Below are 27,883 nucleotides of genomic sequence, written 5' to 3' on the forward strand. Positions count from 1 at the left end.
ATTCTCGTCCTCAGCCTCCTACATAGCTGGGATTACAGGTGTGTGTCTCCACACCCATCTAATTTTTGTATTTTTATTAATAGTAGAGATGGGGTTTCACCATGTTGGCCAGGCTGGTCTTGAACTCCTGGCCTCAAGTGATCCACCTGCCTTGGCCTCCCAAAGTGCTGGAATTACAGCCATGAGCCACCACACCTAGCCCTCTTTTATTTTTACTTCTACCTATTCCCCATCCTCTACTCAAAAATTTTTTTTTTTAGGTAAAATTCATATACAATGAGATGCAAAAATAAGCTGTTACAGTTACAACTGTGTAGCAGACCTATCATAGTATAAAACATTTTTATCTCCCTACAAAGTTCCCTTATATACCTTCCAAGTCATCCCCTGCCCCATCAGGAAACCATTGTTCTCTTTGGCTCTGCCTGTTTTAGGCTGTCATCAGAACCATGCATTATGCATTCTTTGTGTCCGGCTTTTTTTGTCGAGCATTATATCTGTGAGATTCATTCGTGTTGCATTCCTTGTTTCACTGAGTAGTCCATTGTATGGATATACCATGGTTTGTACATCCGTTCTCTTACTCATGAACATTTAGGTTCTTTCCAGTTTTTATTTTTTTTTATTGTTGTTGTTCTTTTTTTTTTTTTTTTTTTTTTTGATATAGAGTCTTGCTTTGTTGCCCAGGCTGGAGTGCAGTGCCGCGATCTCGGCTCACTGCACCTCTGCCTCCTGAGGTCAAGTGATTCTCCTGCCTCAGCCTCCCAAGTATCTGGGACCACAGGCGTGCGCCACCACACCCAGCTAATTTTTGTATTTTTGGTAGAGACGGGGTTTCACCATGTTGGCCAGGCTGGTCTCAAACTCCTGACCTCAGGTGATTCACCTGCCTCGGCCTCCCAAAGTGCTGGGATTACAGGCGTGAGCACCTGGCCTAGTTTTTGCTTTTATGCTGGGAACATTTATAACAAGTCTTGAGTGGACTTACATTTTCATTTTTCTTGGATAAGTACCAATGGGTGGAATTGCTGGGTCAATAGATGCATAGTTAATTTAATTTAATTTTTTTAATTAATTTTTTTTTTTGAGACAGAGTTTCGCCTTTGTTGCCCAGGCTGGAGTGCAATGGCACCATCTCGGCTCACTGCAACCTCCACCTCCTGGGTTCAAGCAATTCTCCTGCCTCAGCCTCTCGAGTAGCTGGGATTACAGGCATGCGCCACCACTCCCAGCTAATTTTGTATTTTTAGTAGAGGCAGGGTTTTGCCACATTGGTCAGGCGGGTTTCCACCTCTGGACCTTAGGTGATCCGCCCACCTCGGCCTCCCAAATTACTGGGATTACAGGCGTGAGCCACTGTGCCTGGCTGCATGTTTAATTTTATAAAAAACTGCCAAACCTTTTCCTAAAGTGTTTTATGTCATTGTACATTCCTACTGACAAAAGGATGAGAGTGTGGTTTTATATTCCCACTGACAAAGGATGGGTGTGTGTCTTTGGTTTGCAAGTTTAGATAAACTGATAGATACAAAAAGCTTTTTCTTAGAGGAAATGGTTTGTAGGAACATCTCAATATTAGTTGTTATTCCACAGAATGTAAGATGACCTTGAAATACATACTCGTTATTGATTTGTCCTTTTCATGTGGCTTCTAAGGAATTGTAGAAGTTATTTTAGTCCTTATAGTAAATCAGCTGATATGATTATATAGATAGTATAGTTGTTGCCTTTCTGAGAATGAAGACATTACTGAGTGTCCTAGATTTATACATTTTAGAACTCTGTTTATAATTTCCAGAGTCCTTTTAGGAACCCCTGTCTATGATTCCTAGAAATATTCTCTTTAACACTTAGTGGTTTTAGCAGTGAATATCTGTCATCACCCACACTGTTGTGGTCAGGGGGATATCACAGCAGGTAATCTAAATGGAATTGTTGGGATGAAACTCCACCAAGGTGAGTAATGTTTATGACTTTCCAAAGCATTGCAGTTAAATTATTCAGCAATAAACCTGCCCTTGCACCACTGCCAGGTATTAATGTGAGTCATTTGTTTTATTTTAGTGATGTCCTCGCATTGCCCATTTTTAAGCAAGAAGAGTCGAGTTTGCCTCCTGATAATGAGAATAAAATCCTGCCTTTTCAATATGTGCTTTGTGCTGCTACCTCTCCAGCAGTGAAACTCCATGATGAAACCCTAACATATCTCAATCAAGGTTAGATGCTTCCTCATTCATTAGTACTGTTGCAGGCCTACTGTATTTATGAATTTTTTTTTTTTTTTTTTTTTTTTGAGACGGAGTCGCCCAGGCTGGAGTGTAGTGGTGCCATCTTGGCTCACTGCAAGCTCCGCCTCCCGGGTTCACACCATTCTCCTGCCTCAGCCTCCCGAGTAGCTGGGACCACAGGCACCCGCCACCACACCCAGCTAATTTTTTTGTATTTTTAGTAGAGACAGGGTTTCACTGTGTTAGCCAGGATGATCTCGATCTCCTGACCTCATGGTTTGCCTGCCTCGGCCTCCCAAAGTGCTGGGATTACAGGCGTGAGCCACCGTGCCTGGCCATTTATGATGTTTTATTAGGTACACTTACATGTAAAAACTTAGATCTTTCTAGTGTGGCCTATCAAACTAGAAGTCCTACTTCAGAGATTTGAGTTCTAATGTCATACTTGATATCTATTACTAGCTTCTTTTGCTTAGCTATCCATTTTTAGTGTCCAGCTTCCTCTTCCTCATCATGTTCCCTAGACACTCCCATTGGTTACTGTCTGAGAAGTATTAGTCTACCTGGCTCTATTATTTACCAGTTGTGTGGCCTTGGACAAGTTGCTAAAACTCTTTTAAGTTTCAATTTCTTTGTCTGTAAAATGGGATTGATAATACCTTAGAAAAGTATATCAGTTAAATGAGATAATGTGTGACAATACTTAGCACAGTGCTGAGCATCTAGTAAAGGCTTCTAGTTGTTGTTACTAATACTAATAATATTATTATACTGTTGTATATTCAACCAACTGAATTTTATTCTTTCTGAATCTAGCAAAGTTAATTTGTGATGAATATAATATGTAATTACTTTTTCTTCTAGGACAGTCTTATGAAATTCGAATGCTAGACAATAGGAAACTTGGAGAACTTCCAGAAATTAATGGCAAATTGGTGAAGGTAAAACGAATAAATCATTCTTCTGTACAATATTTTTGACTAATCCTTTTGGGATTTTAAATTTTGTTGTTGTTGTTAATGTTCTTTTGCTTCCAATGGCTTAATGGTATCTCTTGCCTGCAGTAATTTGTTGGCAGAGTAGTAAGCTGATGTGTTATTTCTTTGGGGTCAGAGTAAGCCCCACTATTCACATGAATTTTTCAGAGCTGCAGAAATAGGACACTTACCACTCCCCATCCAGGGTAATCACCCCTGGCTCAGTGAAGTTCTTTTGGGTGGAGTAAAGTAACCTCCTTGAGATCTTTAGAGAAGCCTCAGTGTCTTTTTTATACTTAGTCTTTTTTTTTTGGAGACGGAGTCTCGCTCTGTCACCCAGGCTGGAGTGCAGTGGCGCGATCTCGGCTCACTGCAAGCTCCGCCTCCCGGGTTCACGCCATTCTCCTGCCTCAGCCTCTCCGAGTAGCTGGGACTACAGGCACCCGCCACCACGCCCGGCTAATTTTTTGTATTTTTAGTAGAGACAGGGTTTCACCGTGGTCTCGATCTCCTGACCTCGTGATCCGCCTGCCTCGGCCTCCGAAAGTGCTGGGATTACAAGCGTGAGCCACCGTGCCCGGCCGATACTTAGTCTTATAGTGAGGAAAACAGAAGCTACTTTGATGAAGAGCAGTTCTCTTAGTCTAGATTAACAGTTTGGATTTTGATAATTCACAGCACAATTGAAACAGAGGAGTTTTGTCAAAAGGTGGTGGGAGGAATTAATAGGCACTTCTACAAAGTAAGAGTAACAAAATGAAAGTTGATGGAAACAGGCTTTACCTACCCTCAGTGTTTACAGGTTGTATGGTGGGTTAGCAAGCAGGGGACTTGGTGAGTTTTTCATATGCATCTGAAGAGCTAAGCCAGATAGGCCGTGGTATAACAGAAGAGGCGTGCAGAAATACTTCAGACAGGAGTACTTTATTCCTAGTTACCATCGGACTGAAGTTTAAGCCAAGTTTTAAATATGGTACCAGTTAACTATAAAGATTCTGTCTGAGAAATTGGCTGGGCACGGTGGCTCACACCTGTAGTCCCAGCACTTTAAGAGGCTGAGGCGGGCGGATCGCCTGAGGTTGGGAGTTTGAGACCAGCCTGACCAACATGGAGAAACCCTGTCTCTACAAAAAATACAAAATTAGTCAGGTGTGGTAGCACATGCCTGTAATCCCAGCTACTCAGGAGGCTGAGGCAGGAGAATTCCTTGAACCCAGGAGGCGGAGGTTGCGGTGAGCCGAGATCACACCATTGCATTCCAGCCTGGGCAACAAGAGCGAAATCTGTTTCAAAAAAAAAAAATAAAAGAGCTGGGCACGGTGGCTCATGCTTGTAATCCCAGCACTTTGGGAGGCCAAGGCAGGCAGATCACGAGGTCAGGAGATCGAGACCACGGTGAAACCCTGTCTCTACTAAAAATACAAAAAAATTAGCCGGGCATGGTGGCGGGCGCCTGTAGTCTCAGCTACTCGGAGAGGCTGAGGCAGGAGAATGGCGTGAACCCGGGAGGTGGAGCATGCAGTGAGCCGAGATTGCGCCACCGCACTCCAGCCTGGGTGACAGAGCAAGACTCCGTGGGTGACAGAGCGAGACTCCATCTCAAAAAAAAAATAAATAAAATAAAATAAAAATAAAAGATTATATCTGAGAAATTATAAAATTTTATCCTGAAATAGCACTTAGTATGATATTGGTTTTAGAGTGAAACAGATCTTAAGAAAAATAATTTTAGATTGTGTTTAGAAACCAACTGGCAGTGAGTCCTGCTAGTTTTTCTTTGTCAGCACTGATTTTCAAGAGGTCTTGTTATCATCTGATTTTGTTGTATCCTTTTAGAGTATATTCCGTGTGGTGTTCCATGACAGAAGGCTTCAGTACACTGAGCATCAGCAGCTAGAGGGCTGGAGATGGAACCGACCTGGAGACAGAATTCTTGACATAGGTGAGTTAAGAGAGTCTATTGCCTAGGAAATGCCTTTAGCTATGGACCCAGAGTTGGTTTTCTTTATTTGACATTTACCTTGATTCATATGCTTGAGAGGCTCAATTAGCATAAACCTTGAAATTATTTACTAAGCATAAAAAATTTTAAGAAATACAAGTTAAAATGATATCAAAATTGAAGTCGGAAGTGTAAACACTTTAGTTCCATAGCAACTACAGGTTGATTTTGTTGTTTTTTAAGTTGTGGTAAAATATACGTTACATAAAAGTTATCATTTTAACCATTTTTAAGTGGATAGTTCAGTAACATTAAGTACATTCACATTATTGTGTAACCATCACTATCATCCATCTCCAGAACTTTTCTCATCTGCAAAACTGGAAGTCTGTACCTGTTAAACAACAACTCCCCATTCTCCCTTTTTCACAGCCCCTGGTAACCACTATTCTCCTTTCTGTCTCTATGAATTGGACTACTAAGTACTGCATAAATGAAATCATACAGTATTTGTCCTTTTGTGACTGGCATTTTTCACTTAGCATAATGTTTTCAAGGTTCATTGTGTAGCATACATTAGCATTTCCTTCCCATGTAAGGCTGAATAATATTCCATTGTGTGTATATATCACACTTTGTTTATCCATTCATCCCATGATAGGCATTTAATTTGATTCCATTTTTTGGCTATTGTGAATAACGCTGCTATGAACATGGATGTACAAATATGTGTTTGAGTCTCTGCTTTTAATTCTTTTGGATAGATATCCAGAAATGGAATTGCTGGGTCATATGGTAACTCTATCTTAAATTTTTTTTAGAAACCACTGTATTGTTTTCCACAGTGACTACACATTTTACATTTCTACCAGCAGTACTGAAAGGTTCCAATTTCAGCCGGGCCCTATGGCTCACGCCTGTAATCCCAAAACTTTGGGAGGCCAAGGTGGGCAGAACATGAGGTCAGGAAATCGAGACCATCCTGGCTAACACGGTGAAACCCCGTCTCCACTAAAAATACAAAAAAATTAGCCGGGCATGGTGGCGGGCACCTGTAGTCCCAGCTACCTGGGAGGCGGAAGCAGGAGAATGGTGTGAACCCAGGAGGCAGAGCTTGCAGTGAGCCAAGACCACGCCACTGCACTCCAGCCTGGGTGACAGAGCGAGACTCTGTCTCAAAAAAAAAAAAAAAAAGGTTCCAGTTTCTCCAATCCTTAACAACACTTGTTGCTTTCCTTTTTTTTTTTTTCTCCTGAGACAGAGTTTCACTCTTGTTGCCCAGGCCAGAGTGCAATGGTGCGATATCAACTCACCACAACCTCTGCCTCCCAGGTTCAAGTGATTCTCCTGCCTCAGCCTCCGAGTAGCTGGGATTACAGGCATGCGCCACCATGCCCAGCTTTTTTGTATTTTTGGTAGAGACGGGGTTTCACCATGTTGGTCAGGGTAGTCTCAATCTCTTGACCTCTTGATCTGCCCGCCTCGGCCTCCCAAAGTGCTGGGATTAGAAGCGTGAGCCACCGCACCTGGCCTGTTGCTTTCTATTTTTTGATAATATCCATCCTGATGGTTGTGAAGTAGGATCTCATTGTGGTTTTGATTTGCATTTCCCTGGTGATTAGTGATGTCAAGCATCTTTGCATGTGCTTATTGGCCATTTATGTATTTTATTTATTTATTTATTTATTTTTATTTATTTATTTATTTATTTTTGAGATGGAGTCTCCCTCTGTCGCCCAGGCTGGAGTGCAGTGGCATGATCTTGGCTTACTACAACTTCCACCTCCCAGGTTCAAGCGATTTTCCTGCCTCAGCCTCCCGAGTAGCTGGGATTACAGGTGCCCGCCACCACACCCAGCTAATTTTTGTGTTTTAGTAGAGACGGGGTTTCGTCTCTACTGGTCTTGAACTCCTCACCTCAGGTGATCCACCTGCCTTGTCCTCCCAAAGCGCTGGGATTACAGGTGTGAGCCAGGGCTCCCGGCCTGCCATTTATGTATTTTCTTTGGAGAAATGTCTATTCAAGTCTTTTGCCCATTATCGAATTGGATTTTTTTTTTTTGTTGTTATTGAGTTGAAGGAATTTTTAAAATATTCTGATATTAACCCCATAGCAGATGTATCACATGCGAATATTTTCTCTTATTCTGTGGGTTGCTTTTTTACTATGTTGATACTGTCCTTTCATGCAGTAAAGTTTTACATTGAGGTGGTCCAATTTATCTAAGTTTTTTAATTGCCTGTGCTTTTGGTGCCACATCCAAGAAATCATTGCCAAATTCATTGCCAAGAAGCTTTTCCCATATGTTTTCTCCTAAGAGTTTTATAGTTTTAGGTCTTATATTCAGGTCACAGATCCATTTTGAGTTCATGTTTGTATATGGTACAAGGTAAGGGCCCAACTTCATTCTTTTGCATGTGGATACCCAGTTTTCTCCACACCATTTGTTGAAAAGACTGTTCTTTCCCCCACTGAATGGTCTTGCGCCCTTGTGAAAACTCATTTGACCATATAATTGAAGACTTATTTCTAGGCTCTCTATGCTATTCCATTTGTTTAAATGTCTGTCTTTATGCCTATACCTCACTATTTTGCTAAGTGTAGCTTTATAGTCAGTTTGGAAGTCATGAAGCATGAGACCTCCAACTTTGTTCTTTTTCACGATTGTTTTGGCTGCTCAGGATCTGATATTTTGTTTTGTGTTTGTAAAGAGGGGCAGACGTTTTTCCCCAGCATGCTGAAAGTTCCTTCATTTTACTAGTGCCTGAGAACCAGGCACTAAAGTGGGAGTTCTGGTATTAGAAGCTATGTCACTTTGTTTGCAGTTAAGTTTTGTCTTCCCACGTTGCTACACAGAGTAGAATTTGTTTTTCTTAAGTCATAGGGTATAAAGGAAAGATCTTCACAAATACACATGCAGTCACTTTTCCTAGTATCTGCATCTCTGATTTCTAACTGGTTAAAATTTCCTTTTGGTAAATATAGTTGTTAAAAAAAATTTAACTGCTACTAATTTTACCTGAGAAAACATTGGTTCTCATGCAGTGATCCTGATAATCTGTATGATAAATTGACCTTAAGATGAATCTAACACAACTAATATTGTGGAGTGGGACCCACTTGATGCTTTATTGTTTAAATCATTGATACCAAAACAGTACTATAGTTATACCACAGTTCTGATAATACATATTACCTGGCCGTAACTCCCCAGTTTGATCATTAATAGGAGAAATCAGGGAATGCTATTTGAATACCTGCTGTGTGGAATGGAAAGAAAAGTTCTACTCAAACCCATTAATTTTTGCTTCCCTTTTGAGTAAAGATTTGTCACTCTGTTATAGGATTATTTGATGACTTGGTAAGTCAGCATCAACCATCTTTTTTTTTTTTGAGGCAAAGAGTCTCACTCTGTCATCCAGGCTGGAGTGCAATGGCACGATCTCGGCTCACTGCAACCTCTGTCTCCCGGGTTCAAGCCATTCTCATGCCTCAGACTCCTGAGTAGCTGTGATTCTAGGCATCTGCCACCACGCCCGGCTAATTTTTATATTTTTAGTAGAGACAAGTTTTCACCATGTTGGCCAGGCTGGTCTCGAACTCCTGACCTCAAATGATCCACCCGCCTTGGCCTCCCAAAGTACTGGGATTGCAGGCGTGAGCCACCATGCTTGGCCTGCATCAATCTTTATGTTAAAATTTTCCCACTTCCATTCGTGATATAATGCTTTCTACCTTCATATAGACACTCTGCTGCACCCCTTCAATAGCAATCCTCTTAATGTGCTTTTGGCAATGAAACTAATTTTAAAACTGTAGTTGAAATAGATTATAAGTTACAGTTTTCATGATAGTGTAGACTTAATCCACCTTATATAGGATTTTAGCAAATTAAAAGGAAACTGCCTTTAAATTGCCATATTTTAAGCTAGAAGGAGGATACTGAACATTCCCAACACAAAGAAATGACAGATGCTTGAGACAATGAGTATGCTGATTACCCTGATCTGATCACTATGCATTATATGTATTGAAACATCACTATATAGCCCATGAATGTGTACAATTATTATTTGTCAATTTAAAAATGATTTTTTGTTTTTTGAGACAGTCTTGCTCTGTCACCCAGGCTGGAGTGCAATGGCACAATCTTGGCTCACTGCAACCTCCACCTCCCTGGTTCAAGCAGTTCTCTCTGCCTCAGCCTCTCAAGTAGCTGGGATTACAGATGCCCACTACCATGCCTGGCTAATTTTTGTATTTTTTAGTAGAGACGGGGTGTCGCCATGTTGGCCAGGCTGGTCTTGAACTCTTGACTTCAGGTGATCCGCCCACCTTGGCCTCCCAAAGTGTTGGGAAACAGGTGTAAGCCACCACACCTGGCCTAAAAAAATTTTTTTTTTTTTTTTGAGATGAAGTCTTGCTTTGTCACCCAGGCTGGAGTGCAGTGGCTCGATCTCGGCTCACTGCAACCTCCATCTCCCGGGTTCAAGCAATTCTCCTGCTTCAGCCTCCTGAGTAGCTGAGATTACAGGCGTGTGCCACCACAGCCGGCTAATTTTTGTATTTTTAGTAGAGATGAGGTTTCATCATGTTGGTCAGGCTGGTCTCGAACTCCTGACGTCGTGATCCACCTGCCTTGGGCTCCCAAAGTGCTGGGATTACAGGTGTGAGCTACCGTGCCTGGCCAAATAATTTTTTTAATTGCCGTATTTTAAAAACTTTTTAAAGAGGAAAAAAGATGCTCAGAAGCAAAGTACTTAAATCAATTTTACTCTAATCAAATATTTTCATTGACAAAAAAGAAATTTAAGGTGTGGGCTGGGCACAGTGGCTCAAGCCTGTAATCCCAGCACTTTAGGAGGCCAAGGTGGGTGGATCACCTGAGGTCAGGAGTTTGAGAGCAGCATGGCCAACATGGTGAAACCCCATCTCTACTAAAGATACAAAAAAATTAGCCGGGCGTGGTGGCACGGGCCTGTAATCCCAGCTACTGAGGAGGCAGAGGCAGGAGGATCGCTTGAACCCTGGAGGCGGAGGTTGCAGTGAGCTGAGATGGTGCCACCGTGCTCCAGCCCTGTTACCACTTCACTCCAGCTTGGGCAACAGAACAAGACTCCATAAAAAAAAAAAAAAAAAAAAAAAGAAAAAAACAAAAAAAAAAGAAATTTAGGATGTGATGCACAAAAATCTTGGTAGCTACACTGAGTAATATAAGAATCAATGCTTTCTTATTTAAAACTGAGTAGCCCTCAGAATTGTTCAATGATTACCATTTTGTTTCTCAGATATCCCAATGTCTGTGGGTATAATCGATCCTAGGGCTAATCCAACTCAACTAAATACAGTGGAGTTCCTGTGGGACCCTGCAAAGAGGACATCTGTGTTTATTCAGGTAATAAGGCGTTGCAGATAGGGTTCCAGTTTTGAAGAGCATCTCTTACTACCAGTTTATTTCTTAAAGGATAAAACATGTTAACTTTGAAATCTTTACAGGATTCTAGCCTGTCAAGCCCAGGATCTTTAACTTGTGCCTGACAGCATTGAGGAGTTTCTGAATTGCTCTTCTAATACCCCAGTTTATTTATTTGTGTCTCCCGAAATTGCTTGGTAATGGCTGCATAATATTTCATTCCTTGGTTTTACCATAATTTACATAACAATTATTTGGCATTTAGATTGGCATAATTTTTTGGGGGGGATAGGGTCTTGGCTTTGTCTCCCAATCTGGAGTGCAGTGGTGCAATCTCGGCCCACTACAACCTCCGCCTCCCAGTTCAAGCGATTTTCTTGCCTCAGCCTCACCAGTAGCTAGGATTAGAGGCGCATGTCACCATGCCCGGCTAATTTTTGTATTTTTGGTAGAGGTGGGGTTTCGCCATGCTGACCAGGCTGGTCTTGAACTCCTGACCTCAGGTGATCCGCCCACCTTGGCCTCCCAAAGTGCTGAGATTATAGGTGTGAGCCACCATGCCTGGCCTTGATTGGCCTGATCTTTTACTATTATCTGTGATGTTATTTTGAACATCTTTATACTTAAAATTTGATTTGCGTATCTGATTATGTTCTTTGGGTAGAGTCCTTGAAAATCTTTATTTGTAGTAATTATAATAACCACTAGTTTATTGAGTACTTCACATGAGATAGTCACTATGTTAAGTAAACACTTTATATATATGATTTTAAGACTTTCAGCTATAATCTTGTGGAGTAGTCAATCAGACAAGGTTCTTCTATTAAGATTCACCAGGCCGGGTGCCGTGGCTCACACCTGTAATCCCAGCACTTTGGGAGGCCGAGGCAGGCAGATCACCTGAGGTCAGGAGTTCGAGACCAACCTGGCCAACATGGCAAAAACTTGTCTCTGCTAAAAATGCAAAAATTAGCAGGGCGTGATGGTGCGTGCCTGTAATCCCAGCTACTTGGGAGGCTGAGGCAGGAGAATTGCTTGAACCAGGGAGGTGGAAGTTGCAGTGAGCCGAGATTGTGCCATTGCATTCCAGCCTGGGCAACAACAGTGAAACTTAGTCTCAAAAAAAAAAAAAAAAAAAATTCACCACTCTTAGACTTTATGCAGTAGCCAAGCAAACCTTTTTCTCCACTATTGCTGTGAACTTTCATATTTACTATGTTCCCAGACTGGATAGTGACTCCTCTTTCTAAAATCTTCCTTAAAATTGAGGAAACTTTAACTAACATAAATCATTTCTCTTTTGCTGGCTCTGTGTTCTTTGAAGCAGTTAATGAATTTAGTTCCTCACACTAGCTTTTGTTAGCATTAGATCTGTACTTTTATTTTGTTTGCATTTGTAAAGCATTTAAGTTTTTCTATTTTCTCTATCAGATTGTAAGTTCCTCAAGATCAAAAAGAGGAAAAGTGTTTTTTGTAGGTATTCATAATGCCTGGTAAAGGTTTTGCTGTTAATAGTTGCTAAAAAAAATACTGCCAACTGGTTTGGCTAGCTAGCGGTACTGAAGCCTTGCTGTTGTATTCTTTTCAGGTGCACTGTATTAGTACAGAGTTCACTATGAGGAAACATGGTGGAGAAAAGGGGGTGCCATTCCGAGTACAAATAGATACCTTCAAGGAGAATGAAAACGGGGAATATACTGAGCACTTACACTCGGCCAGCTGCCAGATCAAAGTTTTCAAGGTATTCCTGGGCAGTGTGCTGGCCCTTTGGATTCTTTTACCTCATCATTCTATTTTAACATTAGTTACCAAGTCAGAAAATCAACTTGTCTTATTTTTTTGAAAACTCACACACACAAAAAAAAGTCTAAGCTAGAGTCATTGAAATAATTACCAAGATGCCTGGTAAAGAAATTTACATGGTCATAGGATAATAGGAACTTGGAAAAGAGGGCTAGAGGCAAGAACATGGATTCTCATTGAAAGCTCTTAAAGACTATTAAAGCTCACAAAAATTGACTAGTTTTGGTTATTTTCATACTTGATCTTTTCTTATTTGGTCTTGTTTATTTATTTATTTTTGAGACTGGGTCTCATTTTGTCACCCAGACTGGAGTGCAGTGGCGCAATCATAGTTCAACCTCCTGGGCTCAATCGATCTTCCTGCCTCAGCTTCCCCAGTAAGTGGGACTACAGGCATGTGCCACTACACCGGGCTAATTTTTGTATTTTTTGCTTGCCATGTTGCCCAGGCTGGCCTTGAACTCCCAGGCTTAAGTTATCTGCCCTCCTTGGCCTCCCAAAGTACTGGGATTACACGTGTGAGCCACTGTGCCCCAGCCAGGGTCCTGTTTATTTTTATCACATGAATAAATATGTTCTTACTGTAAGAGACTGAATAATACAGAACTATTCAGAGCAACACTGAAATTCTCCCTTTCCTATTCTTACAGCGACCCCTCCACAACCTCTTCCCAGAGGAAACCACTGTCATAATTTCATAATTTCGTATGTGTTCTTCTAGTTCTCTTTTCTTTTTTTTTTTGAGTCGGAGTTTCACTCTGTCACCCAGGCTGGAGTGCAGTGGTGCAGTCTCAACTCACTGCAACCTGCGTCTCCTGGGTTCAAGCTGTTCTCATGCCTCAGCCTCCCCAGTACCTAGGACTACAGGCACACACCACCATGCCCAGCTAATTTTTTTTTTAGTAGAGACAGGGTTTCGCCATGTTGGCCAGGCTGGTCTTGAACTCCTGACCTCAGGCAATCTACCTGCCTCGGCCTTCCAAAGTGCTGGGATTACAGGTGTGAGCCACTGTGCCCAGCTCTTCTAGTTCCTTTCTATGCTTTTATACACACACATACATAGCTATATACATATTTTCTTTGACACATAAATGAGATTTTACTATTTGAAATGTTTTGAGGCTAGGCGCGGTGGCTCATGCCTATAATCCCAGCACTTTGGGAGGCCGAGGTAGGCAGATCACAAGGTCAGGAGTTTGAAACCAGCCTGGCCAACATGGTGAAACCCTGTCTCTACTAAAGATAAAAAATCAGCTGGGTATGGTGGCGGGCGCCTGTAGTCCCAGCTACTGGGGAGGCTGAGGCAGGAGAATCATTTGAACCTGGGAGGCGGAGGTTGCAGTGAGCCGAGATCACGCCACTGAATTCCAGCCTGGGTGACAGGGTGAGACTCCGTCTCGAAAAAAAAAAAAAAAAAAAGAAATGTTTTGAGACTTGGTTTTTTTCAGTGAACTATGTGCTTTAGAGATCTTTCCGTGTCAGTAGCTATAGATCTGATTCTTTTCAACTCCATCAAACATAAACATTTAAATTTCCTATTCTCAAACTTAAAGTGATATGTCTTGCCTTTACATCACTGCACATGCAATTTTGTTTCATACGTGAATATTTAAGTTTTTGGAAGCAATGTTTTGGGTTAAAAGGTGAGTACCTGAATTTAAAACAAAATATTTCTCATTTCAGCCCAAAGGTGCAGACAGAAAGCAAAAAACGGATAGGGAAAAAATGGAGAAACGAACACCTCATGAAAAGGAGAAATATCAACCTTCCTATGAGACGACCATACTCACAGAGGTAAAAAGATTTCTTTTGGTGACAATTTCAGTTCATAATTTTTAATCTTAAAATTTCATCACTTCCAAACTGGTCAGAATTTACTTCTCCTAAGCAATATTCTTTCTCTGTCTCACTCTTTTTTTTTTTTAAACCAGAGCACAAGTCTACTTTTATTTATTTTTCATTAGTTTAAATCCTTGAGGGACACAGTATCACATGGATCCTGTGTCCAGTGGCCTTAACAGGAAGATTGCTTTAGAATTTGGCACGAACCATGCCACTGTCTCTGTGTCCAAGTTATCTTTCCCCAAATTACTCTGGTTTTGTTTGGTTTGCTGCAGGAGCTACTGTGGTGTTCCTCGCTTTGTATACATAAGCACATCTCTTGCCCAAATAGAATTCAGTTTCATCTTGGGCATAAACCACCTTCAATTTTAAGAAGAGCTGTGTGCTGCCTTTGGTTCTGGAGAACCCACTTATAACCAACAAAAATGGCCCGGGACCACAGTTTTCTAGACATATTTCCTTTTAGAAGTCCTATTCTCAGCAGGCCTCCACAGGCTCCAAGATGGCGGAAAGAGAAGCAGTGTTCTCTATTGCTTATGGGAGTCTCTGAGGAGTTAAGATTTACTAATCAAGATGTGCTATTCAAGTAACAATGTTTTAGTCAAATCCTAGGGTCAAATGTGCTTGTTCATTATCTAACTTATCCTTTGTTTTTAGTGTTCTCCATGGCCCGAGATCACGTATGTCAATAACTCCCCATCACCTGGCTTCAACAGTTCCCATAGCAGTTTTTCTCTTGGGGAAGGGTAAGTCTGGGAAATAAAATTGGCTTGTATTTGTCCAAAGTATATATTCTTTCATTACCTGTTCATAAACAAGATCTTTTTAAATCAATAAGTCCATCTATTTGGTCGTGCTTTGATGGATTTATATATTAACTGAGATTTGGAGTAGCTTCAAAAGAGATTGAAAGAGTTTTATATAGCCCTTTCTTCTCTTTGTGATCTCCCCTCTCCCTCCTCTTCTTTTTTCCCCCCACTAGAAAGTAGCATTTATGGTCAATTTTTAGTGGTTCAGGGACTGATGATCTGGGCTTTTTGCCTCTCCCTATTACTGCACATCTTGTGGTTATTTCACTTCCTGATCGTACTTGCACCAGACAGTGGTCTTTGGGAAGTGGAAGCAATTGTACAAACACTAAAATTTGTTTTGTTACTTGTTAGGAATACTTCTAACACCTAATTATCATGAATCTTTGATAATTGAGGAAATAAGTTTGAAGATGATGGCTAAAATGAAGTTTTGGAATTATTTATGGGATACATTTAATCTTGGCTTATTATCTTTTACCATAAGAGATAATTGAAAGTTGGTACAGACGCCTACTCCAATTTTAAAAAGTAGCTGTATTATAGTCCGAGCATTTAACATGTATTTCACATAACTATATTGAAACTTGAAATAGTTAGGCTACCAAATGTGTGAGCATATTGTTTGGTTGCAATGTTTGTGTTTTTGGATTTATTTAGGCTCTATGTCTGACCTACTTTTTAAAGGATTTAATTAAGGTAGCTTAAATATTTAAAACGTAACAATTAAGAATAAAAGTAGGTATTAGTTGTAGAAGGAATACATATAACTAGGGCCCTAAGATAATTACTAAGTTCGAATACCAAATTTGAATTTTGCAGCTAAGGCTAAAAAAGGAAAAAGATCTTTTTTTTAAAAGAAAAAAAAATCTTAACATCCACATAGATGATACATTCTACTTATAGGTAATTCCAAATATGATATAGGGTTTAAGAGCTGTGTTTAAAAATTTTTCTCTTCTCTTTGTCATGTACTTCATACTAGTTAAACTTTTTCTTCCTTAAAAGTAGGCATTAGGGCCGGGCGCGGTGGCTCACGCTTGTAATCCCAGCACTTTGGGAGGCCGAGGCGGGCGGATCACAAGGTCAGGAGATCGAGACCACGGTGAAACCCCGTCTCTACTAAAAAATACAAAAAATTAGCCGGGCGCGGTGGCGGGCACCTGTAGTCCCAGCTACTCGGAGAGGCTGAGGCAGGAGAATGGCGTGAACCCGGGAGGCGGAGCTTGCAGTGAGCCGAGATTGCGCCACTGCACTCCAGCCTGGGCGACAGAGCGAGACTCTGTCTCAAAAAAAAAAAAAAAAAAAAGTAGGCATTAGGGAAGAGGGACAATTCATAGACAAAGAACGTATAAAGAAAAACAGGCTGGGCGCGGTGGCTCACACCTGCAGTCCCAGCACTTTGGGAGGCCGAGGTGGGCAGATGACGATGTCAGGAGTTTGAGACCAGCCTGGCCAACATGATGAAACCCCATGTTTCTCTACTAAAAATAAAAAAATTAGCCAGGTGTGGCGGCGGGCGCCTGTAATCCCAGCTACTTGGGAGGCTGAGGCAGGAGAATCGCTTGAAACCAGAGGGCAGAAGTTGCAGTGAGCTGACGTCATGCCACTGCACTCCAGCCTGGGCAAAGGAGCGAAACTCTGTCTCAAAAAAAAAGAAAAAGAAAAAGAAAAACTGGAGTGTGGAGATAACCTTTGGATCATAAATTAGGCAGCACTAATTTTTGAGGCTGCTTTAAAAATAATTTTTTTTGCCAGGCGCAGTGGCTCACGCCTGTAATTCCAGCACTTTCGGAGGTGGAGGCGGGCAGATCATGAGGTCAGGAGATCAAGACCATCCTGGCTAACACAGTGAAACCCTGTCTCTACTAAAAATACAAAAAAATTAATCAGGTGTAGTGGCGGGTGCTTGTAGTCCCAGCTACTCGGGAGGCTGAGGCAGGAGAATGGCATGAACCCGGGAGGCAGATCTTGCAGTGAGCCGAGATCGCGCCACTGCACTCCAGCCTGGGCGAGAGAGCGAGACTCCGTCTCAAAAAAATTCTAAATGTGGGTGATGATATTGCATTGCATAAATTTTCTTCTAATATTTTTCTTGTATATGTGTGCATATTTATGTATTTCCTACAGTAGTAACGTATTGATAAAAATTTTTATCCTGATATTTTTCATTTTATTTTTAAATTTTTATCTTGATAATTATTTCATAATTTTTCATCTTAGTAAATTTGTGGTTAAAATTTTTTTTTTTTTTTTTTGAGACGGAGTCTCACTCTGTTGCCCAGGCTGGAGTGCAGTGGCACGATCTCGGCTCACTGCAAGCTCTGCCTCCCAAGTTCACGCCGTTCTCCTGCCTCAGCCTCCCAAGTAGCTGGGACTACAGGCGCCTGCCACCACGCCCGGCTAATTTTTTGTATTTTTTAGTAGAGACAGGGTTTCACCGTGTTAGCCGGGATGGTCTCGATCTCCTGACCTTGTGATCCACCCGCCTCAGCCTCCCAAAGTGCTGGGATTACAGGCGTCAGCCACTGCGCCCAGCCGGTTAAATATTTTTTATGCCACAATTTATCTCATCAGTCCCAATTTATTGAAATGTTGATATTTTCTTCAGTTTCCTCAATAATAAGAAAATGTTGCTAATGATATAGTTTTTCCCTCTCCCCGTAATGTCTTTAGGTTAAACTAATAGAAAATTAAAGTATTGGGTCAAAGAATAAGAATGTTTTATGAGAGAGCACAGATTTTTTTTTTTTTAATCTCTAGCATAAGATTTATTGTGAAGATGAGGAATGAAATAATGAGCCCCAGCATGTGTCATGGACTCATCCTTTCATTTTAAATGTTTCTTTAGAAATGGTTCACCAAACCACCAGCCAGAGCCACCCCCTCCAGTCACAGATGTAAGTCTAAAGTTGCATGTCAGTTACTTGCAATGTCTGGTAATACTTTGATGACTGTCCAATTCAGTAGAAATGCCCAACTTTTAGGGAGTATTATTCATTCATTCATTAAACAAACATTTATTGAATTTTGACTATGAACCAGATACTGTGCTAGGGACTAAAGATATGAAACAAGTAATGCAGGACCCTTCCATTTGAGCAGCTTACAGTCTAGTGGGGAAGAAAAGAATGGAACTCCTTGAGCATCTTGCATGGTTGGAGAAAGAGAAAACAACTTTCACAAACTAGGTCTGAGTATGAGGTTGTGTGGGTGTGTTTGGCTTTGTGTTACCTAATGGGGTAACAGACAAATCTATTTGGTTACCTAAAAAATGCGCTCTCCCTTTCAGAACCTCTTACCAACAACCACACCTCAGGAAGCTCAGCAGTGGTTGCATCGAAATCGTTTTTCTACATTCACAAGGCTTTTCACAAACTTCTCAGGTTAAATTTTCTTTTTCTTTTGTTTTCCCTAGCATGAGATTTTCCTTTGCATTCTAGGGCCTCCTGGTATCCATGGGAGAGTTGCGTGTATATATGTGTATGAGAGATCTTACTGCATTTTTCTGATGAAATGAATTTCACAGAACCCTTAAGACTTTCTCACTAGCTGCAGCTGTGCTGTGAAATACTTATAAACAAACACCTTTTAGTTTAAATTCAATTTAATTTAAAAATGCTTATTTCAGGCCAGGCGCGGTGGCTCACGCTTGTAATCCCAGCACTTTGGGAGGCCTAGGCGGGCGGATCACGAGGTCAGGAGATCGAGACCACGGTGAAACCCCGTCTCTACTAAAAAAAATACAAAAAATTAGCCTGGCGTGGTGGTGGGCGTCTGTAGTCCCAGCTACTCGGGAGGCTGAGGCAGGAGAATGGCGTGAACCCGGGAGGCGGAGCTTGCAGTGAGCCGAGATCGCGCCACTGCAGTCCAGTCCGGGAGACAGAGCAAGACTCCGTCTCAAAAAAAAAAAAAAAAAAAAAATGCTTATTTCATACAACACTTTAAAAAATGTATATTTTGTAGAGTTTTATCAAGGGGGCATTTGCAGGTAGTCTGAAATTTTCCCCTTAATATCACTATAATTCATTTACACAATACACTTTAATTTAGCATTTTTTTTCTTTTTCTTTGAGATGGAGTCTCACTCTGTTACCCAGGCTGGAGCGCAGTTGCATGATCTCGGCTCACTGCAACCTCCGCCTCCCAGGTTCAAGCGATTCTCCTGCCTTAGCCTCCTGATTAGCTGGGATTATAGGTGCCTACCATCACACCCAGCTAATTTATGTGTTTTTAGTAGAGACAGGGTTTCACCATATTGGCCAGGCTGGTCTCGAACTCTTGACCTCAAGTGATCCACCCTTCTTGGCCTCCCAAAGTGCTGGGATTACAGGTGTGAGCTGCAGCACCTGGCCTATTTGGCACTTTTTGATGTGGTAGGAATACACAAATGGATGAGGCATACTTCCTGATCAAATAGCCCATTAATCATCTGGTATCCAAAAAAAAAAAAAAAAGCACTGAAACAAAACACAACTAATCAAATCAAAATAAAACTGAAAAAACGATAAATAGTTATGATGCTGTAGATAAGTGTTCTGATAGTGACAGTAAGATGTTCATGGGAGGATCTGGTGTTAGGGAACATGTGTGACACATGAGGTGAATCGAGGTTTTTTTTATTTATTTATTTTTTTGAGACGGAGTCTCGCTGTCACCCAGGCTGGAGTGCAGAAGCACAATCTTAGCTCACTGCAACCTCTGCCTCCTGGGTTCAAGCGATTCTCCTGCCTCAGCCCCCGAGTAGCTGGGATAACAGTCACCCACCACCACGCCCGGCTAATTTTTGTATTTTTAGTGGAGACAGGGTCTCACCATGTTGGCCAGGCTGGTCTTGAACTCCTGACCTCAAATGATCCACCCTCCTCGACGTCCCAAAGTGCTGGGATTATAGGCGTGAGTCACTGCTCCTGGCCCAGGATTTTTTTTTTTTAAGAGATGGGGTCTTGCTATGTTGCCCACGCCTAACAGTCTTGAACTCCTAACAGTCGATTGGCCTCTAGCAATCCTCCTACCTCAGCTTCTCAAGTAGCTGGGACTACAGGCATGTTGTGCCCAGCTTAGATAGTGGAAGGTTATTTCAGGCAGAAAGAACAACTTGCTCATTAGACATCATCAGTATGATGAAAGCATAGGGTTAAGTGGGGAGGTTAATTGGGGGGAATTGAGATGGGAGAGGAGGTAGGAGCCAGGTCATGAAGGGCCTTATATGCCATGAAGAAAATTATGGATTGTAACATTCTGGTAATGAGGTGTCCTTATAATAGAGCCCATTTTAATAGTCATTAAAAAAGAGAATCTTTGCCTTTATCATCCATTTTCTTATATTTATTCTAGGGGCAGATTTATTGAAATTAACTAGAGATGATGTGATCCAAATCTGTGGCCCTGCAGATGGAATCAGACTTTTTAATGCATTAAAAGGCCGGTATGTAATTAGCGTTAAAATATCAGTGAGGTTGGGATTCCAAATGGATTTGGATTCAGGAATTCTTCACAATACTCTACACAGCTAAATACACCTTCTCAAAACATTTCTTTTAAATGTCAGCTATGTACCAAATAAAGATTTAAAAAAAATGTTTTCTTGCACTTTGTCCAAGGAATTCCCCATGATATTCCATTTTTCATTTCCAGGTGAATGAATTTTCCAATGAAAATTCATTATCCTTTTCATGAGCCAGGTACTATTGTAGGCTCTGGGAATATTAATATATTGGTGAGCAAAACAGGGTGCCCATTGTTAGGGAGTTTACTTTCTAATGGGGAGTAAGACAAATAAATATTGTGGATAGTGATAAGAGCTTTGAAGGAAAACAAAACAAATAAGCAAAAAACAAGGTGTTTTGATCTAGCTTACTGTGTAGGCATTTTTTAGTAAAAAGTATATCTTGAACCTGACCCATTAGACAGTGGCTTTTATATTTTGACTGTTTCTAACTTTTACACCAAAGGCCACAAACTCAAATGACTATGGAGTACATACAGGTAATGTAAATGAATGGCAGTCAAGACTGGGATATAGTGAAGAATATATGCATCATGTAAGAAGAGCAGCTGATTGTTTTCATGTGAGAATGCGGGCCTAAGATTGCTAGATCTGAGTCTTCAGGAAAAGCCAAAAGTTCAGAGGTTTATATGATGTCTCATATTGGAACTAATTCCACTTAAGGAAAAAAAAACCCTACTACTGGGGAACTAATAAAACAGCAAATTAATTGCATTTGGCCAATGAGCTTCCAATTTTCATCTGCTCTATATGATTAATGTAGAAACACAATTTCTCCCTTTTTATTGTGCTTACCATAAAGAATGTAAGACTAATTAGCCTTTTTCCTCCCCTTAGGATGGTGCGTCCAAGGTTAACCATTTATGTTTGTCAGGAATCACTGCAGTTGAGGGAGCAGCAACAACAGCAGCAGCAACAGCAGCAGAAGCATGAGGATGGAGACTCAAATGGTACTTTCTTCGGTAGGTTGTTCTGGACACACCAGGACAGATATGAAGAAAGGTGAAGAGATAACTTACGGGCATGTGTGATGGGAAACTATCAAACAGCAGATTTAGTATTTGCTAGAAGTAACAATAATCACTAGCATTTAAGTTCCTAATACATGGTAGGTGCTATTCTTTTTTTTTTTTGAGACAGAGGCTCACTCAGTTACCCAGGCTGAAGTACAGTGGCGCAATCATGACTCATTTGCAGCCTTGACCACCTGGGCTCAAGTGAGTCTCTCCCCTCAGCCTCCCGAGTAGCTAGAACTATAGGTGTGCACCCCACGTTTGCCTAATGGTTTTATTTATTGTAGAGATGGGATCTCCCTATGTTGCCCAGGCTGGTCTTGAACTCCTGGGCTCAAGCGATCTCCCTGCCTCAGCCTCCCAAATTGCTGGGACTATAGGTGTAAACCACCACGCCCAGCCAGGTGCTATTCTTAACACTTTTTATATGCTTTAATATTTACAACGAATATCTCCTCTTTGCGGAGGATTTTACCGTTATCTCCAGTATTTATGCGAGAAAAATGAGGCCTAGGGATGTTAAATAACTTGCGCTAGGTCACACAGCTGCAAGTGGTTGAGCCAGGATTTGAACAGGCAGTGTGATTTCTCAGTCCTTCAGAGAAGTGGGCATTCCTAGTGATCAAGTTACCTGTAAGAGTGGACAAGCTTTGTACTGACTGCTGTTGCTCTCTCCCTTTTGCAGTTTACCATGCTATCTATCTAGAAGAACTGACAGCTGTTGAATTGACAGAAAAAATTGCTCAGCTTTTCAGCATTTCCCCTTGCCAGATCAGCCAGATTTATAAGCAGGGGCCAACAGGAATTCATGTGCTCATCAGTGATGAGGTAGATTTTTCAGTACGGTTGAATTACCAGATGATGATTAATTTGTCAGTGCATGGAGCAAGAGCAGTTCTCCTGGGGCAGAGTGTTCTGTTTTCTAGATCAGAGGGTTTCATACTTTTTTGCTTGCTTTCCTCCTAATTTTTTTTTTTTTTTTTTTTTTTTGAAACAGTCTCTGTTGCCCAGGCCAGAGTGCAGTGGCCCAATCTCAGCTCACTGCAACCTCCTCCTCCTGGGTTCAAGTGATTCTCCTGCCTCAGCCTCCCGAATAGTGGGAATTACAGGCGTTCGCCACCACGCCTGGCTAATTTTTGTATTTTTAGTAGAGATGGGGTTTTGCCATGTTGGCCAGGTTGGTCTCAAATTCCTGGCCTCAAGTGATCCACCCACCTTGGCCTCCCAAAGTGGTGGGATTACAGATGTGAGCCACTGCACCTGGTCCTAAAATATTTTAAAAACCACATATTCCCATGCACATTTTTAGGTTGACTTAAAATTTTTTGTTAAAGTTTAAATAGTTGTAAAAGATGTCACTTCTGGGCATATATAATGACATTTTTAAGTGAAATGGTTACATCATTATTCTAATTGCATCCCATGTAACCTTAATACAAAAATGATTTAATACCACCACCATCCATTAAAAAAAAAACACGATTGTGCTTTTCTTTAACAGTGAGAATTCTTATACTATTCCTCTGTTTCCTTGAACTCTTATTTTCATTTACTTCCCCCATTGAATTTTATCTTACTGTAACTTTTTTTTTTGAGACGGAGTCTCACTCTGTTGCCCAGGCTGTTGTACGGTGGTGTGATCTCGGCTCACTGCAACCTCTGCCTCCTAGGTTCAAGCCTTTCTCCTGCCTCAGCCTCCCAAGTAGCTGGTATTACAGGCGCCCACCACCATGCCCGGCTAATTTTTGTATTTTTAGTAGAGGCTGGGTTTCACCATGTGGCCAGTCTGGTCTCGAACTCCTGGCCTCAAATGATCAACCCGCCTCAGCCTCCCAAAGTGCTGGGATTACAGATGTGAACCACCACGCCTGGCCATCTTACCGTAACATATTTTTATGCACAAACATCTTTCATTGATTATCCTACTATATTTGTTTGAAACAAAGTTTTTAAATAAAAATTTAAAAATTATTTTGAATGGAATTATCATAATTATACAATTGATTAAAATAATGTAAATATGCCACGTTTTAATAAGTAATTATTAAAGATTAAGAAGGCTGGCCAGGCACAATGGCTCATGCCTGTAATCCCAGCACTTTGGGAGGCTGAGACAGGTGGATCACGAGGTCAGAAGTTCAAGACCAGCCTGGCCAAGATGGTGAAACCCCATCTCTACTAAAAATACAAAAATTAGCTGGGCATGATGGCAGGTGCCTATAATCCCAGCTACTTGGGAGGCTGAGGCAGAGAATTGCTTGAACCCGAGAGGCAGAGGTTGCAGTGAGCCGAGATTGCGCCACCACACTCCAGCCTAGGCGACAGAGCGAGACTCCATCCAAAAAAAAAAAAAGGCCAGGCGCAGTGGCTCACACCTGTAATCCCAGCACTTTGGGAGGCCGAGGCAGGCAGGTGGATCACCTGAGGTCGGGAGTTTGAGACCAGCCTGACCAACATGGAGAAACCCTGTCTCTATTAAAAATACAAAATTAGCCAGGTGTGGTGGCACATGCCTGTAATCCCACCTACCCAGGAGGCTGAGGCAGAAGAATCCCTTGAACCCAGGAGGTGGAGGTTGTGGTGAGCCGAGATGGGGGCATTGCACTCCAGCCTGGGCAACAAGAGCAAAACTCCGTCTCAGAAAAAAAAAAAAAAATTAAGAAAAAAATTATTACAGGTATATCTATGAATGAGTTCGATGAAATTGTTTCATTCACTATCCGTACCCTTGCACATAATTATTTCCTTTGTAGATGAATACTGCCTATTGATTGCTAGAATGACATAGTATTTCAGCATCAATTCCATTCTGTTTTTTTCTCTAGATATAAATGCTGAGGGACTTGATTCCCATAAATTGATAGGAATGGATGGAATTTTGTAATGACAATGTCATTAGATTATACTTCAGAATTATATACCAGAAATTACATAGTGATATTATCAAAAAATCATTTTGAATCCTCTATCTTATGACAATTTGTGATTAGGTTGCTCTTTAATTCTGGTGAAAGGAAAGCATTAGAAACCATGTGGCTCATAAAAGGGTCTGTTGCCCAGTTATTAGAGTTCACCTTTGCCGTTCCACTTTGCCACCTGAAGCTTTCACATCATGGGCCACCTTATTAGGATCCTGGGAGGGTGAAACTCATGCCTTTATCTTGTAAAATGGGAGAAGGGAGTTTGAGAAGGGAAAGTGGGGAAGGAAAATTAAAGAGGTTTTAGGAAAGAGCACATATGGGAGTTGAAGACATGGAAGTCAGTTCTCCTGTATGCACATATTAGTGTCCGTGTGCTCCTTGGAGAGTCTTGGGGTTAACCCAGGGAAATGCATACCAGGCTTTAAGACAACTCTTCTAATCTGCTTAGTTTTTTAATATTTAAAAACCAAACGGGAGGGGAGGAAAAAACTTTTATGATCCTAGATATTCAAGAAATACATTATTTGTGACCTGTAAAGCCTCCCACCTAAATCTCTCTGGATGTGGGGTAGTCCTTAGGGACACAGGAATATAAAGGGGTTATTTTTCATTTAAATAATCGCAAATTTTCTTGCTTTTTTCAGATGATACAGAACTTTCAGGAAGAAGCATGTTTTATTCTGGACACAATGAAAGGTAATAGTAAGACAAACATCTTTCTCTAAGCAGTTTAACAGCTTTACTACTACTAGGCAAAGTACATACTTCTTTGAGGAGAGATAGGAAAAGTAACCATATTTGGGTAAAGAAAGTGACAATATTAGAGATTGTTCCTTTTTTTAAGTCGGCTTTTTATTTTGGAGACAGAGTCTCGATCTGTTGCCCAGGCTGGAATGCAGTGGCATGATCTCGGCTCACTGCAACCTTCGCCTCCCAAGTTCAAGTGATTCTTCTCCCTCAGCCTCCCAAGTAGATGGGATTACACACACGTGCCACCATGTCCAGCTAATTTTTGTATTTTTAGTAGAGACGGGTTTCACCTTGTTGGCCAGGCTGGTCTCGAACTCCTGACCTCAAGTGATCCACCCACCTCGGCCTCCCAAAGTGCTGGGATTACGGACATGAGCCACCGTGCCCACCCCGGCTTTTTGCCATTCTCTTCCATCTTCCATTACAGATGAGGAAATTGAGGCATGTTGTTTTTATAATGCATTTTTTTTTTTTTGAGACAGAATTTCGCTCTTGTTGCCCAAGCTGGAGTCCAGTGGCGTGATCTCAGCTCACTGCAACCTCCACCTCCCTTTTTTCCCCTTCTCATGAGAATCTTACTATACTTTGTTTCTCCTGCTGTGTTTTAGAGGTGACTAAAGGTGATTCTCTCTCTCGCTCTCTTTTTTTAACAGCAGAAACCAATGATAGCTATCATATCATACTGAAGTAGGAGTGCGGCGTTTCATGCCTAGTGGCTGCTGCTTCCTTCACCTCTGAAAACGGCCCTCTTGAAGGGGGATATGAATGGAGATTTGAAGGTCTGCAAGAACCTGACTCATCTGACTGTGTGTGGAGGAGTCCAGGCCATGGAGGCAGAATCCTGGCCCTCCTTGTTGGCCCAAGCTCTTGTGGCACACACAGATTACTGCCCAACATGCAGTTCTGCAACTGTTTTAGTTAAAATTTCTGGACCTTGTTGTTGTTGAATATTAGTAGAAACTCTACATAATTTAGAGTGTATGTAGGGCATAATGATGATGGGAATTGTGTGATGTTTAACAGGAAGATCTTAAACTTTGTGATATGGAGCCCTGTAATTTTTTTCTTACATAAAAATGGGTATCTATATTCATAAGACTAGATCTTCAATCTCTTTGTACTGGTCTCAAATGTACTGGTATCTCTGCTTTTTGCCACAGTTTGTCCCTGAAAACTTTATCAGTGAGGAGAAATACAGAGACAGAATTTTCCTTTTGGTTCCCCTGTAATACCACGACTAATAGTATTTTCAGCTAACATTTATTGACCAGGCAGTGTGATAAACTTTTTGAATGACTATCTTGTTTAACCCCCTAATCACACTATCTGAAGTAGGTGCTATAGTGACCCCCAACCGAAGATGAGGAAATGGAGACACACAGTGGCTAAGTAGCTTGCTAGGTGCCAGGAGCTGGCAGGCAGTGATGCTGAAATCCAAACCAGGCAATCTGGCCCTCCTTATTCACCCTCTCATACCACCAGTGCCACCCATCATAACCTGTGTTCACTTCACTTATTACTGTGGCCCTTCTGTGGCTACGACATAACACTGAGTATGAACTGAGGAATTAACCACTGAAAGAGACAAAGCACACCTAAATAATGATGAGCAAATCAAGACCTACAAAAAATGAACACATAGATGCTTTTTAGGTGTCATTAGTTACCGGAATCAAAGAATTTGAGGTGGTGACAACTGGGGATTATCTGTAACTCCCCAAATTTACTGTTCTTGAATGACATTCTCAAACTATTAATTAATGAGTTAGTCTCATCCCTGCTTTCTGTTTCCTCTCTCTGCATCTTCTCTTGGTATAGGAAGTTATTTTACTCATGCTGTGTTTTTTAATATAAGCTTTACAAAAAAAGATGCATTCCCTTCCTGTTCACACTCTTACCATGTTTTTGTTCTTCCTTAAGAATGTGTGTGTGTGTGTGTGTGTGTGTAAGTGTAACATCATGGATTTTCTTTCTTCACTTGTAAAGTTTTATCTAGAAATACTTTTACAGGTTATGTTGAGGTACACAAAGATAATGTTCTAAGATTGTGTATTGGATTTGGATGTGTGTCTGTGTGTGTGTGTGTGTGTGTGTGTTTAAAGCATTTGATAAGGTTTAAATGTTTTTTATACAGAGATTTTTGTTCATTAAACTCAATCTGCATCATGGTCTAATTTCTCTTGGTTTGAAACAAATTGAAAACTTTGAAACCAGAAAATTAAGTCAATGACTTGTTTAAAACTGACCTGAGCAACTTTTTCTATTACACCAAAATGCTTTTTAGTGAATGATTACCAGATGTCTCCATTTTGAGGAGGAGACATTTCTGGTTGTCTTATATTCCTAGTACTGGTTCTTAACTTCAGTTCTTTCCTCAGCAGGCTGCTATTGGTTTGGATTTTTTTTTTTTTTTTTTTTTTAATGTCTAGGTGTTTGGGTAGGAAAGTTGGACTAGATGCCTTTTTTTTTTTTTTTTTTTTTTAATATAGAAATGAGTCTGGGCATGGTGGCTCACGCCTGTAATCCCAACAATTTGGGAGGCTGAGGCAAGCAGATCATTTGAGGCCAGGAGATTGAGACCAGCCTGGCCAACATGGTGAAACCCCATCTCTACTAAAAATACAAAATTAGCTGGGCGTGGTGGCACACACCTGTAATCCCAGCTACTTGAGAGT

The 27,883-nt window shown here is 41.2% G+C and overlaps 1 protein-coding gene across 9 annotated transcripts in view; it reads left to right on the forward strand.

Moving 5' to 3' along the window:
- The window catches only part of TFCP2 (transcription factor CP2), a 79,095-nt gene extending 51,719 nt beyond the window's left edge, over positions 1-27,376 (forward strand). For 2 of the 9 annotated variants that reach the window (XM_055294848.2, XM_063610583.1), the window contains 14 exons: positions 2,065-2,216; positions 3,093-3,169; positions 5,042-5,147; positions 10,437-10,543; positions 12,150-12,302; positions 14,048-14,158; positions 14,864-14,952; positions 17,867-17,915; positions 18,308-18,401; positions 20,353-20,443; positions 21,362-21,486; positions 22,223-22,365; positions 25,103-25,154; positions 25,862-27,376. In XM_055294848.2, coding sequence (XP_055150823.1) covers positions 2,065-2,216; positions 3,093-3,169; positions 5,042-5,147; positions 10,437-10,543; positions 12,150-12,302; positions 14,048-14,158; positions 14,864-14,952; positions 17,867-17,915; positions 18,308-18,401; positions 20,353-20,443; positions 21,362-21,486; positions 22,223-22,365; positions 25,103-25,154; positions 25,862-25,899 — 1,387 coding nt within the window. In that variant the 3' untranslated portion in view covers positions 25,900-27,376. The remainder of the gene's footprint in view (positions 1-2,064; positions 2,217-3,092; positions 3,170-5,041; positions 5,148-10,436; positions 10,544-12,149; positions 12,303-14,047; positions 14,159-14,863; positions 14,953-17,866; positions 17,916-18,307; positions 18,402-20,352; positions 20,444-21,361; positions 21,487-22,222; positions 22,366-25,102; positions 25,155-25,861) is intronic. The other 7 variants (XM_055294849.2, XM_063610584.1, XM_063610587.1 and 4 more) reach the window with 6 other exon arrangements.
- The last annotated feature ends 507 nt before the right edge of the window (positions 27,377-27,883 follow it).

Source organism: Symphalangus syndactylus, chromosome 10 (genome assembly GCF_028878055.3).
Source record: "Symphalangus syndactylus isolate Jambi chromosome 10, NHGRI_mSymSyn1-v2.1_pri, whole genome shotgun sequence".
Lineage (NCBI taxonomy): Eukaryota > Metazoa > Chordata > Mammalia > Primates > Hylobatidae > Symphalangus > Symphalangus syndactylus.